General features: G+C 38.4%; 1 protein-coding gene across 4 annotated transcripts in view; it reads left to right on the forward strand.

The window, feature by feature from the left end:
• arhgef7b (Rho guanine nucleotide exchange factor (GEF) 7b) overlaps positions 1-14,411 on the forward strand; it is a 28,945-nt gene extending 14,534 nt beyond the window's left edge. For 2 of the 4 annotated variants that reach the window (XM_047354879.1, XM_047354881.1), the window contains exons 9-22: positions 34-156; positions 237-375; positions 446-505; positions 635-781; positions 937-1,023; positions 1,161-1,239; positions 1,742-1,869; positions 1,969-2,193; positions 4,886-4,982; positions 5,641-5,730; positions 6,178-6,336; positions 6,527-6,623; positions 9,347-9,401; positions 10,569-13,750. In XM_047354879.1, the coding sequence (XP_047210835.1) occupies positions 34-156; positions 237-375; positions 446-505; positions 635-781; positions 937-1,023; positions 1,161-1,239; positions 1,742-1,869; positions 1,969-2,193; positions 4,886-4,982; positions 5,641-5,730; positions 6,178-6,336; positions 6,527-6,623; positions 9,347-9,401; positions 10,569-10,691 (1,609 nt within the window). In that variant the 3' untranslated portion in view covers positions 10,692-13,750. Of the gene's footprint in view, positions 1-33; positions 157-236; positions 376-445; positions 506-634; positions 782-936; positions 1,024-1,160; positions 1,240-1,741; positions 1,870-1,968; positions 2,194-4,885; positions 4,983-5,640; positions 5,731-6,177; positions 6,337-6,526; positions 6,624-9,346; positions 9,402-10,568; positions 13,751-13,957 lie in introns of those variants that run through there. The other 2 variants (XR_007036583.1, XM_047354880.1) reach the window with 2 other exon arrangements.
• Positions 14,412-18,034: the final 3,623 nt, after the last annotated feature.

Raw genomic sequence — 18,034 nt, forward strand, 5'->3', positions numbered from 1 at the left:
ATCAAGTCTGATATTACAGTGTGGTTTGTGTAGACTTCCTGAGAGCCAGCAGAGAATTGGGGGGTTCTTTCTGAGCCAGATGCCTCGGATGGAGATCATATATGTGGCTTACTGCTCCAATCACCCATCTGCAGTCAGCGTACTCACACAGCACAGGTATGGCCAGACACAAACCCTGAGCATGTATTGAAACTACAAACACTTAAGAGTGTTTTGTTTATTAATGTGTCTCACAGTGAGTATCTTGGGGAATATATGGAGTCAAAGGGGGCGTCCAGTCCTGGGATGTTGACTCTGACAATTAGTCTGAGTAAACCCTTCACCAGAATGGAAAGATACCCAGCACTGCTGAAAGAACTGGACAGACATATGGAAGTAGGTGTTTATAGACTCAAAACATCAGGAGACCAACTTTCTTGTTTTTTATATTCTGATTGTGTTTTAGGAACAACACCCTGACCGAGCTAACCTCATTGCTGCTATGGCAGCCTTTAAAAGCCTTGAAGTAAGAATGCTTCTTTTCTTCTCTGTTGCCCTAAGTTGAACCAGTTTTACCAGTGGTCCAGCAATAACTTTGATCACATTTTGCTGAGTTTTTGTAGGTTTATTTACCTGTGTGTGTGTTTTAACACAGGCTACGTGTCAGGAAGTAAGAAAGAAGAAGACAGTGGAGATGCAGATTCTGACAGAGCCAATCACAAACTGGGAGGGAGAAGATATTAAAACTCTTGGCCCAGTTCTTCACATGTCCCAAGTCAAAGTTTACACGCAGAATTGTCAGGTACAAAACTCTGTGACTGTCGACACTGGTGTAGGAAGAGATGTTGAGTTTTACTCCGTACCTGTTGAAGGGTCATCTCCACAAGTCTGAACCCTTGTGATCTCGCATGTGAGCTAAATCCAACAGGATTTGGTAAAAAGAGTTTTGTCTTTCAGGAGTCAAACGAACGCTTCCTCATCCTGTTTCCTCACACTCTCCTCATGCTTTCAGCTAGCCTCAGAATGAGTGGATTCATATACCAGGTATATTAAAAATGACTGAATCTTCATTATATCTTACAAGTTTTCATAGTAAGAAACGTTATGCTCACAAACTTTACAACAAATTGTCGTCAGCACTCTTGTAAAGTGACCTACTCTGTGTTTCTGTTTGTCTGTAGGGGAAAATACCGTTATCAGGAATGCTCATCTCCAGAATCGAAGATGGAGAAAACTTGAGGAATGCTTTTGAAATATCTGGTCAACCCATTTTCTTTCTTTACTCAAAATAATTTGGTGATCTCAACAGATCTCATTTTATGATTTTTATCATGGAAAAAATGTTAAATGTATCAAATGTATGTACTTAATTACTGAAATCGTCTGAGAACTCTGAACTGGAAACGTTTTTGCAGTTCTAGTGGCTGCTATTTTTGTAAAAAAAGTTTTTCAAAGTAGGCAGACAGGAAACGGGGGGGAGAGAGGGGGAGGACACAGCCTCAGTCTCCAGGGTTGGGACTGAGGCCTCGGTCTAAGGGTCGCGTGCTCTAACGCCACGCCATAATACGTTTTTATGTATTTTATGTTTTAAATAAAAACCAACAAAGCCTACCTGATGTCTTTTATATTGTCTTCGTTGAGCTAATGTGCCCAGTAAAATCACAGAGAGGCTAAAGCTATTCTTTGCTCATGTTGCTCTGTTCATATATTTGACTTTTTATTACAAGTCATTATTTCTCATTGTGTGCGTGTTGTTGTGCAGGGGGCCAGTGTGAGCGTACACAGATAGCTTGTAACAGTCAGCGTGATCTACAAGACTGGTTGGACCTTCTCACCAAACACACACACACCACTCCACCTCATGTGCACAAGCCTCAGGCTTGTCACACAGTAAGGCTCTATGTTGTATTAACAGTAGGCGAGGTGATCCACATCCACGTTGCTTCTTATGCATCTGTCTCTTTTTCTTCTTCACCATGCTGTTTCTAGTTGCCCTCCCATCCTGTCACTCCCTCCAGACACCCTGAGTCCCGTGGGGGGAGCGGTGGGAGCCCTTACCACACTCTGCCTCATCCCTCTTCATATGGGACAAATCAGAGTAGCAGCCCCATGTGGGGACCCCTGGAGCCACCAAGCTCCCCCAAACCCTGGACCCTGAGTTGCCTTCGCCCTGCACCTCCACTACGACCCTCGGCTGCTCTGTGCTTCAAAGAGGTGCTAATTCCAAACCTGTTAAAATAAGTAGAAAACTAATTTAAGCTTGGACATGCATGAGAGTGTGTTGCTGAAGGTCAAACTTGAGGACCTCTAGGAGGATATGATATTTTTTCTTTTAGTGTGTCTTAAGAAATAATTGCAGCACCTTGAACGTGTTCACATTTGATCAGTTACAACAACAAACGTCAGTGCATTTTATTTGGATTTTATGTGACAGACCAACACAAAGTAGAGCGTAGTTGTGATGTGGGAAGATGATGATATGTGGGTTTTGAATATTTGTACAGATGGTGTGAATATGTGGCATGCTTTTATATTTGTATGTATATCTGAACCCACATTTCCTGCTGTTATAACTGCAAATCTTTTGAATCATGACTCTACCAGCTTTACACATCTAAGGACTGAAGTTTTTGTCCATTAATCTTTGCAGTTTTGCTGAAGCTCAGTCAGATTGGATGATGAGCATCTTTAAACAGCAGTTTTCAAGTCTTGCCACTGGTTCTCACTTGGATTTAGGTCGTGCTTTTGACTGGCTTGTTTTAACACATGAATATGCTGTGATTCAAACCATTTCATTGTAGCTCTGGCTTTATGTTTAGAGTCACTGTCCTGCTGGAAGGTGAACCTCCACCAGGGCCGGTTCTAGGCATGCATATATGAGGGCGCAGGCTGAAATGTGAAGGGGGCATCATCATGGGTACACATTATGCGAATGTTTATTGTTGTTGATTTGTGTTTTCTTCATGGGATTGGGGTAAACTGTGTTGTACTGTGGAATTTGCCAGACTGCACTGGTTTCCTCCCAGTTGGGCTTTTTTTGAACATGTTGGGCTGGAGAAAAATAGCTTTGGCCGGGTTGTTAAAATTTCGGCCGCTTTTCGCAACATTTGGAATGTTTTTAGTAATTATTCACATCAAAATAGTTGTCATTGGTGGCAGAAAAGTAAAAATTTGCATATGTCAAAATGTGTCTTTTTACTCATTATTAGCTCATTTATTTTGAAAAAGAGAATCTGTTGAACATGACATCAACCGTTAGTGATGGTCATTGGTTAATCAACTGTCTCTGTGAAATTATATTTGTAAATTGTAAACGCCCAAAACACTGTTAAGAGTTCATCTACATGACTTGATGTTGTGAGACAGCGTCATGCTGAAGAGGAAAATACAAAATATATCCAGAAAGCTAAAACCAGACCAGAACTTGCACAGACATTTTTGGTGGCAGGTGCTTAAGCCAAAAAAGGGCGTCCATTGCCAAATTTATGTATAAAATTAAAAAATAAAATAAATAACAGGACATATTTAAGCTTTTATAGTCTCTCGTTTCTTGGAATTATGCTGCAAAATTTGTCATTGAAATAAATCAATGTTCTGCTATGCATCGTAATGAAAAGAGACTCACTGAATCAGGTGAGAAAACATTTAACATCATTTGACTGTTTTCTGACAAAGTTGAAACATTACACTAATAATTAACCATTATCAATATCAGTATAACTTACCACACTTTCATGTAGCTCAACTTAAGAACCACCTTTCATTTCAAATCACAAACCCTCTTTAGGTAGTTAATGTTAACATTGGCTCTATTATTATTATTATTGTTATTATTATTATTAGACAGCTAAGCAACATTTTCCTATTAATTCATCATTTTGTGTTTGCTGCTCTATATCATAGAGTATTATATTCAGCCTTCGACATATATTAGCCTGTAATGTTAACTACCTAGCAAAATGATTCCTCAACTGTTGGAGTAGAAATGCTTGCATGAAAAGAGCTCCTTGAGTTAAAGTGACTTTTACCTACACACAACAGTTTGGCCAGCTTGCTGTAATTATACAATACTGTATGTTTGTTTCTATTATCAACACTTTATTGTGAGAGTTAGGTTACTAGACATTCAGAAAAAGGGTTGTGGTCATGCTTTTTCTTTTCTTCTTCAAACTTTACAATCAAAGTAATTAGGTGAAATGAGTGAAATGGTCTAATTTGTCTGTTTGGTTGTTTATCTCCCTCTCTGTCTCTTCATTAAACTTGACAAACATCAGTGAACAGCTGGATTTTATGAGTACATCCTCCAACAGTTTTTTTTTTCTTCCTTTTAGCTCTGATCAGCTAACCTATCCCTGCTGAGTGATAAGCATGATGCTACTACCACCATGCTTCATCATGGGGAAGGCATGTTCAGGGTTTAGTATTAGTTTTCCACGGCAGGTTTTTTTGTGCACGCCACAATACGTAATTTTGGACTCATCTGACTAGAGCTCCTTCTTCCACGAAGCTGTGTCTCCTGTATAGCAGACACATCTCTGCAGCTCCTACAGAGCTTCCGCGGGCCTCTTGGCTGCTTCAGATTAATGCTGTAGTCACTTTGTGTCGGTAGGTTTACAGTTGTACCATAGTTGTTGTACCATTGTTTCCATTTTCAGACGATGGGTAGTACAGCTCTGTGAGAAATCCTATGAGCCCGGAACACAGAGGAACTCCATTCACTAATTAGGTGGTTCTGGAGGCAGTTGGTACACTGAAGTTTTATTTAGTTTTATCAAAGTAAAGTCTGTTGTTGTAACATGATAAAATGTGGAAAGGTTGAAGGAGTGTGAATCCTTAGGAAAGACAAGCTAAAGCCTCTCCTGGTTTATACTCTGATTCCGTGTTTTTTTGTTTTGTCTTTTTAAAGGATGTAAGTAAAAGTCCCAAAAACAAGAGGCCGCTGCTCCCTACAATAAGAAAACCAGAGAGGAAACCATCGGAGGAAGATTTCACTGCCAGAAAGAGTGAGTACAGCACAGGAACCTCGCTGCAAAGTCAGTTCCGGTCTGGTGTTTGATAAATTAGCTAAAAAAAGTTTTTAGTAACTTTGTTCACATTTGCATATTTGCTGTTTTCACAAAAGTGTACCAGAATCTGAAATATGATTAACAGGTTGTAACAAAAATGGCTTAAACTCCTTTAACCTAAACAGTCCAAACTGTTAGGAATATCCATGCATCTTTGTTTGTTTGTCAGTGTATGTTGACCTTTAGGTAAATATTTGACCTTGACCTTTTTCTCAGTTATTTGTTGGTTTTGCTCACTGGGATAAATATGCTATTGAAAGGCCCATAGATACAGATTCCTCGTCATTATTTTTTGTATGCTTAATGTTAGAAAAAAAAAAATACATAGTTTAATAAAACGTATTGATGATTTACGTTTCTGACTTTATCAAAAAATTGAATGACAATAATCATATGTTGCAGCCAGACATGTTGAACTCCCTCTATCAATTACAAAAGCCAAACATTTGATATGATTGATTGATACAATATATATAGTTGCATACATAATTGTAATATGTAAATGAAGCAGTGCTTCTGTATAAAAACTTTTAAATGTACCTTCAGCCTCTGTCCCATTTGTTTTTATTTCTTCCATCATCTTCGCATGCTTCAGGTACAGCAGCTCTGGAGGAGGATGCTCAGATACTGAAAGTGATTGAGGCCTACTGTACGAGTGCAAAGACTCGTCAGACTCTCAATTCAAGTGAGCTACTTCATTTCTAAGCATTTCTATCCAAACACATCATCATAGAGTCTCACTGTTTGTACTGTGTCTCTTATTACGAAGCACTGTTTACTCTAAGCTTGTTTTTACTAACAGGTTTTTCTCTCTTCTCTCTTTTGTCTTATGTTCATTCATCCTGGTTCATTGCTCTCCAACTATTATTTTATCCTTAAATTACTCATATTGTCCTGTCGTGTTGTGTCACCTTCGTCCCTCCTCTGCCTTTTCTTATATTTGTCCCATTTAAACCATTTAATATCCTTCATTTGTCCTCGTGTTGTCCTGCGTTTTCATATTTTGTGTCTGATTACTGTCAAAACCAACTTCATGGTTTGTCCAACACCTTCATACTGTGTCCAATATGATTTCATGTGTCCCTGACCCTCCCAAACATGTAATTGGTGGTTGTTTTATGGTACCGTAAAGCATGGCAAGGAACTGACCTCATGCATAACCATGTGCTGGCTGAGACCAGCCTCACAGTGGCTGCGCTCCCTAGTAACGTGCCATCTTCTGACCAATCAGAAGACTCCGATTATGACAGTATCTGGACTGCTCAAAGTCACAGGACCGCTTCGTTGTCTCGTAAGAAGCTACTGTTGCGAACCGTTCATGCTGACTGAAAGTTTACCATAGTTGCCGTGTTGTGTTTAAGTCATAGATTTAATAAAAGCAAAACTGTGCTTTCTTAGGGCTTGAAATTCTCAGATTAAATACTTTTAAAAAACAATATTTTTTTGTGCAACAATAACTTACTGTAAAATTATTGTTTCAGGCTCCAGCAGAAAAGATGTCCATATGCTGTTCCCAGAGGAGGAGAAGATTATTGTTGAAGAAACAAGGAGCAACGGACAGACTGTACTGGAGGAAAGGTAATAAATCTGACTGTTTATATAAAGGTCCATCTCAAGAAATTATAATATCATCCAAAAGTGAATTTTCTCAGAAATATATCGTATGTAAAGCCACTAAAAAGCTTTTTAAATTGAATTACTGATGTATAGTTTCAGTGATAATCTGAGAAGCACCTGAATATGCATCGTATTTTGACACAGGTCAGTTGTATGTGTTGCTGGTGCCCCCTACAGTCAAAAAGAAATTGTGCAACAAAACATTCATAGAACAAAAATCCCCAGTGTTGGACAGGGTCACCTTGACCTCTTAAAGAAAACATTTTAGGGAAAGTATCGGGTACAAAATCTTTCCTGTCTGCTTACTGTACAATAAAGGCCACTGGTGCCAAAAAACATTGTGTATGTCAAAGCTTTCCAGAGATGTGTAGCTTGATGCCTTTGCTGATTTGAAATACAATATTCTTATAAGTCAATGCATGGATAACGGAGAGAATTAGAAAAGTAAAAAGAGTTTCAAAAAACTCTTATCTGAACTCACTCATTTATTTTACTTTGAATTTCTGTTTGTGGGTAAAGATGGCGCCAGTGTGTGTGGTGAATCATCTACCGCTTTCTATTGTTCTTCTGCTTTTGCTCTTGTTCCTGTGCATTTTTCCTGATGTGATCTCATTACTGGTGTATGAACGCCAAACCCTTCTGGAGCTCCGTCTCTCTACTGCAAAACATCTACATTGCCATGAAGAAAGACACGATTCTTTACGCCCTCTCTTGGCTGGAGCCTTACCTTTACCAGGCACCACAACCACCTCGCTGGAGAAGGTGTGGTAGGTGCTGCGGGCAGCTAGTGATGCTGAAGGCCAGTTTGGCCCGGTCTCCTGGGATTTGTCTGACCCAGTTTAGATCTGTTTCTCGACTTTGTTTGTCCTGTTGTTTCCTGGACCCTATTGATTTCTGGCTGGTACCTGTTGCTGGTACCACTCGGATCAGGTGTTCTGTCCTCGCCTCATTCATCTACATCTGGTGAGGTGCCAACCTTGGGAATGTGTGGCATTTTGAATTGACTCTTTTCTCCAGATTGTAACTGAGCCTTTTTGAGTTGAGTCGCTTTCCTCCACCTCTATGTCCGGTGATCTGTCATCATCCACTAAAGTACAACAAAGATTTTCTCCAGGATTGTTCTGACTTCTTGGGTGAAATTATATCAAAATATGAGCAAGTTTTAATTGGAGGGGATTTTAATATGTGTGTGTGTTACTCTGGTGAAGGACTTCTTAGATTTATTGGACGCCTGTGGTCTCAGTGAATGGCCCAACCTACAAACGTACGCACACACTGGACCTTGGTGTATCTTATGGTTTATCCATTTGTAACTTGGAGATCAGTGATGCAGTGTTTTCAGACCACATAGCTGCATTATTTGATCCTATTCCTTTTACTCAGCCTGTTAAACCCGCCCTCCTGCTCGGCTTTGCCGTGTTGTTAACCCTTCCACCGCTGCTCATTTCTTATCTTTTTTTAATTATTCAGATTTACAGCCGCCTGTGTCTGCGAGCGCTGAGGAGCTTTCCCCACATTTTAAGTCCTTGTGCCATACTGGTCTGAATTGTGTGGTCCTGATTAAAACCAGGTGATAAAAGCCCAGATCGGACCCTGGGTTAAGTAAACATACCCGTGTCATTAGACAGGTGTGCAGGAGACATTAGCGATGGATTCTAGAAACTGCGTTTAACTTGTACTTGTACATTTAACATCTGCTTTCGACATAGTGGACCATCTCCAGACTGGAGCAATGGGTGGGCTTGATTTTATTTTGCATTGTAAAAAGACTGAGATCATGCTTTTTAAATCTGGTGGCTCCACCTGCAGACCTTCCTTTACCCTTTTCCTAAAAATGGACCCCAGCCTAAAACATCACTCACAAGTCAACACTGTGGTTAAGTCGTCTTTCTTTCAGTTGTGGCGGCTGACAAAAATCAAGTCCCTCCTGTCTAGACAACTCCTGTAAAAACTGATCAATGCTTTAATCACCTCACGCCTGGATTATTGTAACTTTCACATATTACGGCTGCACGATTTTCTACTGGTACAAGCAAACGAGAGCACAGAGCTCCGGTTTTACCGTCCCCTCACTGGTTTCCCATTCAGTTTCCAAATTCTTTTGTTTTTAAGTCTCTTAATAGTGTTGCCCTTCTTATTTGTCTGGGCTGCTTCGCCCTTACATGCCATCGCGTTAATCGTGCTATTAGACCGTCCTGAAGACATATTGTAAATCCAGAGGAGACAGAGCCTTTTGCAGTTTTGGCTCTTAAAATGTGAAATGAGCTGCCCCTGCAGGTCTGGCAGGCTCCATCTTTTTCTTTTTTTAAAACTCGTTTAAAAAAAAAAAAAACCCACTTATTTTATTTAGCTTTGAAGTGTGAGTTGTTATCCTTGTCTTAATCTTTTACCCTTTGTATGTACCTGTACAGTTTCTTCTATGTATTAACTTATAGCTGTTTTATTGTTTTATTTCTATACATTCTTGTACATTTTTGTACAGCACTTTGCTGAGCTGTTATGTTGTTTTTTGTTTGGTATTTTTTCACTTTTCAGTTGGAGTTCCAGAAATTACCTCCTGCAGCTGGGACCCGTTTTTTTTGCACTGGTCACAATTTTATTTTTGTTCCTCCTTGTGTTGTCTGATTTGTAGAGAGATGTAAACACGGTCTGTTAAAGTAAAAACAAGCATTTTGTTCCTGCAGGAGCCTGGTGGACACTGTTTATAGCCTCAGAGATGAGGTTCAGGAACTCAAACAGGTCAGTTTGCTCTTTTATCTATGCTGTACCTTTTTTTTTTTTCTTTATTCTTGTCTATTTTCTGTTCAAAAGTTCAATTTCAGAACAGAAATTTGGGTTAAACTGAAAAATGAAATCTTCATTCTGGTTTTAGGTTTAAGGAAGGCGTTTTGGGATTGGACTATCACTGTAATGTCAACGTGCTGCTTTGCGACGGATTTATATGGGAAGAAACTTGTGCCATTAAAAACTGAATTTGAATTGCTCAGACTGAATCTTTATTTGTGTAATTTGAAACTAAATGCATTAGTTTGAAAATGAATTTCACAAATTTTGTAAAACCTAGTTTTGAGTGAGTCAGCATGTTAAAAACCTTTGGTTTGGTGAAATTAATTTTGCCCCTATGACATGACATGCTTTTTCTTGCAATACAAACGGATTGATAACCTCAGCTTAACTCTTCCAAATGTCGTTCTGGTCATTGTAGGCAAACACAACAATCTTTGGTTTGAATACTTTTCTCCGGTAGACATTTGGATTTTCAGTGTGGTCAGCTGTACATTTAAGTTGAGCTACAAGGTGCCGGTTTTGGAGCAGGAGCTCTGCCATGGTCAGCACCCTGGACGCTGAAACTGGTGTTTCAAGTTGCTGTCAGGCTTGAGCATCTGTGGTTTCTGGATTGCTCTTGATCCCACCAGTTTTCTTCTATTTGAGGGTGACAGTTTGGGTCATTTAATCAAACCAAATTTTAGTGGTGGTGTATGTATATTTCTGAGCCTTTATTGATACATTAGACCTTATGTGGAAAGGAGAAAATCTGCAATAAATTCAAATGTGTGGAGCCAGTTCTTGTTTTTCAAATCCATTCAAATCCAACCCTTAAAAAAATCTTGCCTACTTGTTGCCATTGTGTTTTATTCATTAAGGACAGGTATGCTCTCACCAGTTGTGTAAAAATGTGTTGTAAAATCACTGATCAACGACTCTAACTTCTAGCTTTAATTCCAAGCCAGGATCTGTGGTTTAGAATGAATTTTATGGCATTAAGAATAGATTTTGTTGACTTACTGCTTTGTGGTGGTTTTATGCGCTACTAGTTAATTTGTGATTTTTAATTTTTTTTATCTCATAGTTTCCCATCTTCCCTTTCTTTCTTTGATGTTAATTTTGTCTCCTTCTGTTTTTCAGGACAACAAGAGAATAAAGAGGACGCTGGAGGAGGAGCAGCGAGCAAGAAAAGAGCTGGAGAGAATCGTCAGGAGAGTTCTGAAGAACATGAACGACCCAACCTGGGACGAGACTAATCTCTGAAACCACTACAGATCTAAAACAAGGACCGATTTCTGACATTTAAATCATCATATGATGAGAGCTGTTAGCTGTGTCGACAGAAGCTGCCAGTACTTTGTGCCACTCTTCAACATTCGTCCATTTCATTTAACCCCTTGAAGAAACCCATGTGCCAAACCATGGACCAAGAAACATCCTGCCAGCTATCAGTGAAGCCATCTGAGCTGATCACAAAGCTGTGAAGCCATAACAGCTGGTAGGCATGAGAACATCACTTCTTCTTCTCATTTCTGCCTCTCCTTCCACTGGCTGTATAATAATGTCAGGACAGTATTTTTGTATTTACTCCTGCTGCGTAAATATGAGGGTTTTAAATGTGCAAGACACCATAGATAAGTTCAACAGTTAGATCTTGATTCAAACTTGGAAAAATACACACAATCACTCTTTCAGTTACAGTTCCTGTGAGAACTTTGCATTCACTGGTAATGATGCGTTTAAACGCTTCTTTTTCCAGTGTGCAATCATTATGCAGCATGAAACATCTGTATTTTTTAAAGGGATTGGATACATAAGTCTAATGTGCTAAGGGTTGAAATTACACATAAAGGCTCCAATATGCAGATCAGCTTCCACCAATATATGGTTAAAGGTCACTTTGCAGGTGGCACTAAGTCCACACAAACTCCTTGTAGCCAACAACAAACTTCTAGCATAAGTCTGGCATAAAATCTGACCACTCGTGTTAGCAGAGTTAGAAGAGCTTGTTTAGATTGGTTGGTTTTCTGTCACAGATCTTTGTGAAGGCCTTTGCAGAAACTTAACGGTGGCCTGCTTTATGATTTCCAAAAATAGTTTTAACATGTTTTTGGGAACATTGTCTTATTGGAATTCCATTGTCTTCATGTTTCCAGGCTCTGAGTGAAACTGATCCTCAGAGTAAAGGCAATTGGTTGAGATTTTAAGGGAAACATCAAGGCTCCAGCCTGCCCTGATCCAGAAACTACAGTAACTGTGAAGCCAGTTTTCCATTTCCATGGACTTGGAATGTACCAGCCATAAAAAACTCTCCTGCTCCAAAATCCAACACCTTTAAGCTTGACTGAAATATGCAGCTGTTTAAAGAGACGAGATAAATGCCTTCTGAAGAACGGTTTTAATGTCAGATGAGACAACGGTTGAGCTATTGGGACAGAATGATCAGAAGTAAGTTTGAAAGAGTTGGTTGAAAGCAGGGCGGTGATCTAAAACACATCAGAACTGGTTTTAGAACAGATAAAGCAGACCAGCTAAGGTTTTGGAATGGCCTTCCCAAAGTCCGACTTCAACCCTGTAGAAACTTTGAACGCTTGGGAACCAACTAATTTAAATGAATTGTACCAAGTCTGCCTAGAAGGTCAAAATCCAAACAGAATTATATCAGATGCTTGTTAACGGCTATAACAAGTGTTTGGTTTTGTTGTAAATTTTCTAAGGGACCTTAAATAAAATTGTAGAGGGGGTATATGTATAATTTTGGTTCTATGAGGATTAGAGAAGCTCAGATAAATTTAAAGTTCCTGCCTCAAATCCTGCGTTTAAAAAAAGATCATTCAGGTTTTTTGCTGTGTAAGTATTTCGTCCTGGAAAAATGAATTCATATGATTTATTCCTATTAGGGGTGCCTACAACAGGACAATTTTGTATTTGTATGAAATAATGAACCAGTGCACCTTTGATAGGACTGGCAAGCCAGCTATAAAGTTACACCAAACACATAAATCAGCCATTAAAGTACCAGCATTTATACAGACTAATGAGCTGTAGAAGAATAACTAGTAGTTATAAAACGGAAACCTGTCGATTAACAGTTTCTAACTGATGACCAGATTATGGGACCACATCAAACTGAGTGATTTTTTTTCTATTCAGCAGAAACTAAGAATAACATTTTTATTTATGTTGACCAAGTTTTAATTTGATAAACAGAATAAACTAATTAACTGCAAAACATCTTAAAAATGTTTGGTTTTCAGAAAACCTCAGGGCATCTCATAACTAACAACTTATGTTTCTAGCTTGAAATTAACACCCATTTCGAATTTTACAATTCAAGCAATATTTAAAGGTGCTCAAAATGTTATATTGACTTGCACTGCCTCTTAAGCCTTTTGCTAATCAGGTGTTTGATTTTTTGTCCTGCCCAAGACGTTTTTGCCCCCTGTACATGACTTTAAATATATTTTCTCTGGTCAGTGAATTACTTCTTTTTATCATTACTGGTCAGTAAAAGTGCAGATTTGTTCATGTTAAGGTGGAAAAGATCAAAAGAGAGTTTTTTTTTTTTTTTTTTTACTTAACTCTGTTCAGTGGCTCCGGGTCAGGCCATGTACTCGATAATGCGATAAACTGGAAGCTTTTCACTCTCGTTCTCAAAACAGAATATTTCTCAGATATTATTGAAGCACTTTAGCTGTTCGAAGTTTTCCATGATCAGTTACTTGATGAAACACTAAAAAATGACTAAGAAATGAAACTTTATGCTAAGCTGCGGATCTAATAACTGAACACCAGAAACCGTCCGGCTCACTTTTTTGAGTCCAACTGAACAATATGATTCTGATGGTACACCTCAGTGCACATTGTTCTTTGCAAAACCAAAGTCAAAGCAATACTAAACTGGAACATTTGTGTATTTATGATGTCAATATGCAATTTACTGTAGAGTAAATCTGATTTTTTTATCTTTGTTTTTATTTTTTTACTTTTGTCTTCATTGTTAACACCTATTTTCTACTTGACCCTGGCTCACTACATCAGATATGTTCTCTGTAGAGCAGTTTCTCATAAACAACAGCAGATACTACAAGACAAGCATTCCTTTTACCTTGAAGACCTCAGTTTCAACAGTTGTTAATTAGATGGTCAAGTATGACAGCGATTGACTAACTTATGTATTTATCTGTAATTGGTGTAAATGTGTTCTGTGCCCTGATATTAGAATGATGAAGATGATCACAAAGGTTACTATGACAACCATCCCTCATTATTTATTTCACCTATTTGTCAGCCAATAAATAAAATGCTGAATCCAAATGAAACTTGATTCTATCTTTGAGAAAGATAATTATAATGCCTTGTTCTGTCTTTACCAGCTTTGCTCATCTGGAAACTGACTTGTTTTTCTCATTCTTTGAATGCGGCAAAATAACTCTTTTCGAGTCTTGTCACAGATTCTCTGTTGTATTTACACCTGGACTTTGACTAGGCCATTCTAACACGTTATGCTTTGATCTAACCCTTTATAGCTCTGGAGGTATATTTAGGATCTTTGTCCTGCTGGAAGGTGAACCTCTACCTCACCCTCAAGTGGAAGTGGAAGTGGACTGCCTTGTCTTATCTCCATCCATCTTCCCATCAATTCTGACCAATTTCCCTCTCCTTGACAAAAATGAAAATCTCCGTAGCATGATGCTGCCACCACCGCATCACTGAGAATTTGGTGTATTCAGGTGATGTGCAGTGTTAGTTTCCCACCAACGGTGCTTTAAAACTCCCAACGAAACAGCTGGATTCATACTAAGAATGATTTGTACTATTAATTGGGCTGGATGGTACTTAGGGCTGTGAGAATAATGGGGCCTGGAGATATATTATTCATGCCGCACTTTTCAGATTTACATTTTTAATTTTGAAAATCATGTTTTGTTTTCCTTCCACCAGATAAAATCCCAATAAAATAATAAACAGTGTAAAATATAATTAATTTCCCATCTTGTTCCATTTATTTTTTTGGATCTGGGAACCCAGAAATATCTTATCCAGGCAGACATTTGTTTCAGAGTGAAACAGCGCCCCTATGCATTATTACTGCCACTTAACGGCATATAACTATAGTGGCCGGGGAAGGTATTACACCTTCAGCAAACAGACGCAGGTGAACGTTTGCATGACTTGATTGAAGAGTTGTAAAACTGGCGAAAACATGCAAGATGCTTCTAAAGAAAATAAACTCCAATGTAAGTTATAACACAGGATACACTAACTGCACACGGTAAAATCATAAAACAATCAGCAAATAAAATAATAAAACAAGCAGCGTTGTAAGATGACTGACGGGATGCTTTCGCTGCGTTCTCGTTATTTCAGCTAGCAAGACTGAAGCAAGAGGAAACGAGGTGGTAATTAACGAGAACCTCATCTTCATGGGAGAAAGCAAAACATGTGAGTGAACCAAATCTATTTTATTTTTAATATCTGCTGCTGTTGCGGATTAAGGCTCGGTGTGAATGTACCTACCGGCGCTGAAGATGCACACTGATAGTGATTTTTACATAATATATAGTTTTTACATAAATCAAAGTTATACCTCTTCAAGCAGGTAGGTACACAGAATTATACCAGGATACTGTATGCAGCTATACTATTAGGACATGTACAGCATTTTAAAAGCTCAAATTAAGCGTTATTTACATTGAAAGCTGGGGAAGAAATGTGACCAGAAATCACAGAAAATAGTTTTATTTGCTTATGATGTAATCTTACTGTACCTGTCAGTAAAGGGGCCCAAAACTCAGCTGTGAGGAACTTCAAGGGCTTTCTTGCTATTTTTCCCAGATGAGATATTGCTGTTCATCGGTTTTCCATGAAATTTCATATTGCTTTTATTGAAAAGTGGAAAATTACTTAGAAATATTTTTAGGGAAAGAAAGTTTGAAACAATAGTGGCTCCAGCATATTTTGCATTAATTAATGTAAAGAAGGCATGAATTTTGTACAGCAGAAATCAAAGCTTACTGTATTTGTTACCTTTGTTGTTAAGTGTTGATTGATAACTTTTTGTTTAATTTAGTCGCCAAATATGTGTGTGATGTCTCAGCGTGCATTCGTTTGATAGTTTCCATGGTAGTCGTCTGTTATCAATGCAATCAATAACATCACATGGCTGGACTGCCAAGCGGTTTTGGCAGAACACCAGTGAAAAGCATTATTCTCATAACAACAGAGAAGAAAGGAGTCTTTGTGGAGTTGTCCCTACCAAATTGACAAGGCCTTTTACAGCCTTTGATACAGACTGGCTGCCTCACACAATGGAAGGCATATAAATCTGCAGATGTCTTCTGGAAAGCTCAAATGTCAACGCTTTTCACAGCAGCACCGGAGCCTTGCAAGAGGAATAATTGATTAGTTTACCTTTTGTCTTGAGCCAAATATTCATCGAGTCAGACACGAAAGGGAAACTGCAGGATTAAAAAAAGCATCTTTAACTTCAGTCAACATGTACAGAAATGTTTTTTATTTATTTATTAAAAACTAGATTTTGTTTGTGATATTGAGATGTTATTCATCCAGAGAACATTTACGGTTAAATTATGACTAACGTGTTCAAAATCTTTCTAGTATTTCCTTAACAGACTGGGTTGTCTCGTTGTCTATTATCGCTAGGTAACATATAGGGTAAGAACTACATACTGAATGGGTTGTTTCCTGAAATACTACCAACGCTACTAAAATTGCTTACATCCATAATTTTAACAAATGTCCCTTTTCAGTTGAGTTTATGTGCTTCTATGTAAAGTGAAAGGAAAGGCAGCTGAAAGAAAGTGATTGCATTATGCCTGAAATATCAAAATCATTCACCAGTACCGAAGACATGTGCACCTGAGACACAAGTAGTGAGTAGTAAAGTCTTTAAATCAAAAATCAAGATCATAAAATTAAGATATAATGATTTATCTAATGAGGAGGCGGCAGTCAGGTGAACTATTGTCTGAGAACAGTAGCTTAAAGACTTGAGTAACTGGCACCCTTCAGAGAGTTTTAAAAGCTCTGTGGTGACCCCAGTATGCTTATAATTTACAACAGTGAGGAAAGACCACATGAAACAAAAAACTGTCATCGAAACACTCAATGTGGCAGCATTCATATAGATGTTGTAGGTTCTGCTCCAGTTCTGACCAGCATTGTTACTTTGAAGCTTACAGATGTCTCCAAACAGATGACAAAGAGATCGTCCAGCCACAAAGACTTGGAGCACATAAATAAAGATAAATCGTAATAATACCAATGGAAACATGCAAAAAAAAAAACTGATCAAGCCACCCAGAAAAGGCTGCTCTTGTTCATATACTTTAATAGTTTTATCAACAGTAGCAAAACGTTTGATTGAAAAGCTTTCATTTAAACTATGTTTTTAGCCTGGTTACTTTTAACCCTCTTATTACTATCAAATCAGTACAGACAGGATTTTCTAGGAGTTTGGTTTTAGACTTTTATTGCATAAAACCACAGTAATAGTGAAAAACTGGCAAAAACTGAAAGTTGAAGCTGTCTTTGACAAAACCACTCAGTCTTTTCACATCTTTTGATAATTCTACAGCCATAAAATCAAAATAAATTCAGGTTTCCTATATATAATATATTTTATAAGGGAGTTAACCCACCACATTGCCGTTTTTTAATAAATTCATAATTGAATCCCATTTTAAGTGCATCTGCTGACAAAGGTTTCCATCTTGAATCTTTAACAGATCTCTTGCAGTTATCTGCAGGAAGATCAGAGAGAGGAGCTCAAATCTGCAGCTTCTTTGCTCCATCTCCCATCCAGAAACAAAAATAATAAAAACAAAATCTCATTGTAACCTGATAGTTTTAATGGTTGGGATACAAACCTTCAGTTAATATCCTTACACCATAGCGAAGGTGTAAGAGTCAAATTTAAAGCGAAGCAGACACCGGGCGCATGCCTTGAGGGCAAATCCTGCGCCTCTTTTTTTGTGAAATATCCAAACTTCGCCCCTAAACAACACAATGTAAATGTTTCACCCCAGAGAGCTGTTAAATGACGTCCAAATGAGTTAAGTTCTCTCCACGTTCCTCACTTAAAAAGCTGCATTGTCTTGGTTTAAAGTTCTCATAAATGTGAGCTCCTGCGCAGCACAGACCTCCACCATGTTTGACTGAGTTTGAGGTTCTTGTTTGGAAAAGCTGAGGTAGTTTTAAACCGGGTGAGACAGGATGCACGCTTACTTTAAGCTAGGTTGATCTGGTTGGCTTTTTTCCCTTAATGAATGAAATAACAATAAAAAAAAACTGCATTTTGAGTTTACTACAGTTATCTTTTTCTGATAATAAAATTAGTTTGACGATCCGACTTGAGGAAAATCAGTGGTTTATCAGTAAAACATTGTATCTGAACCTTAGATCTGATTACTCTAGTGAAGGCATAGCATTTGCTAACCCTGCTGTCAAGGAAATGACAGAGCACCACTGGGGGTTGTATTGTTTCTGACCCTAAAACCAACAAGTTCATGTTTGGTAGCGAGTTCAAAGCTCTTTCTAGCCGCACTTCACCTCTGTCTGCTGTGTTCAGTAGCCAGCGATAA

Source organism: Girardinichthys multiradiatus, chromosome 24 (assembly GCF_021462225.1).
Source record: "Girardinichthys multiradiatus isolate DD_20200921_A chromosome 24, DD_fGirMul_XY1, whole genome shotgun sequence".
Lineage (NCBI taxonomy): Eukaryota > Metazoa > Chordata > Actinopteri > Cyprinodontiformes > Goodeidae > Girardinichthys > Girardinichthys multiradiatus.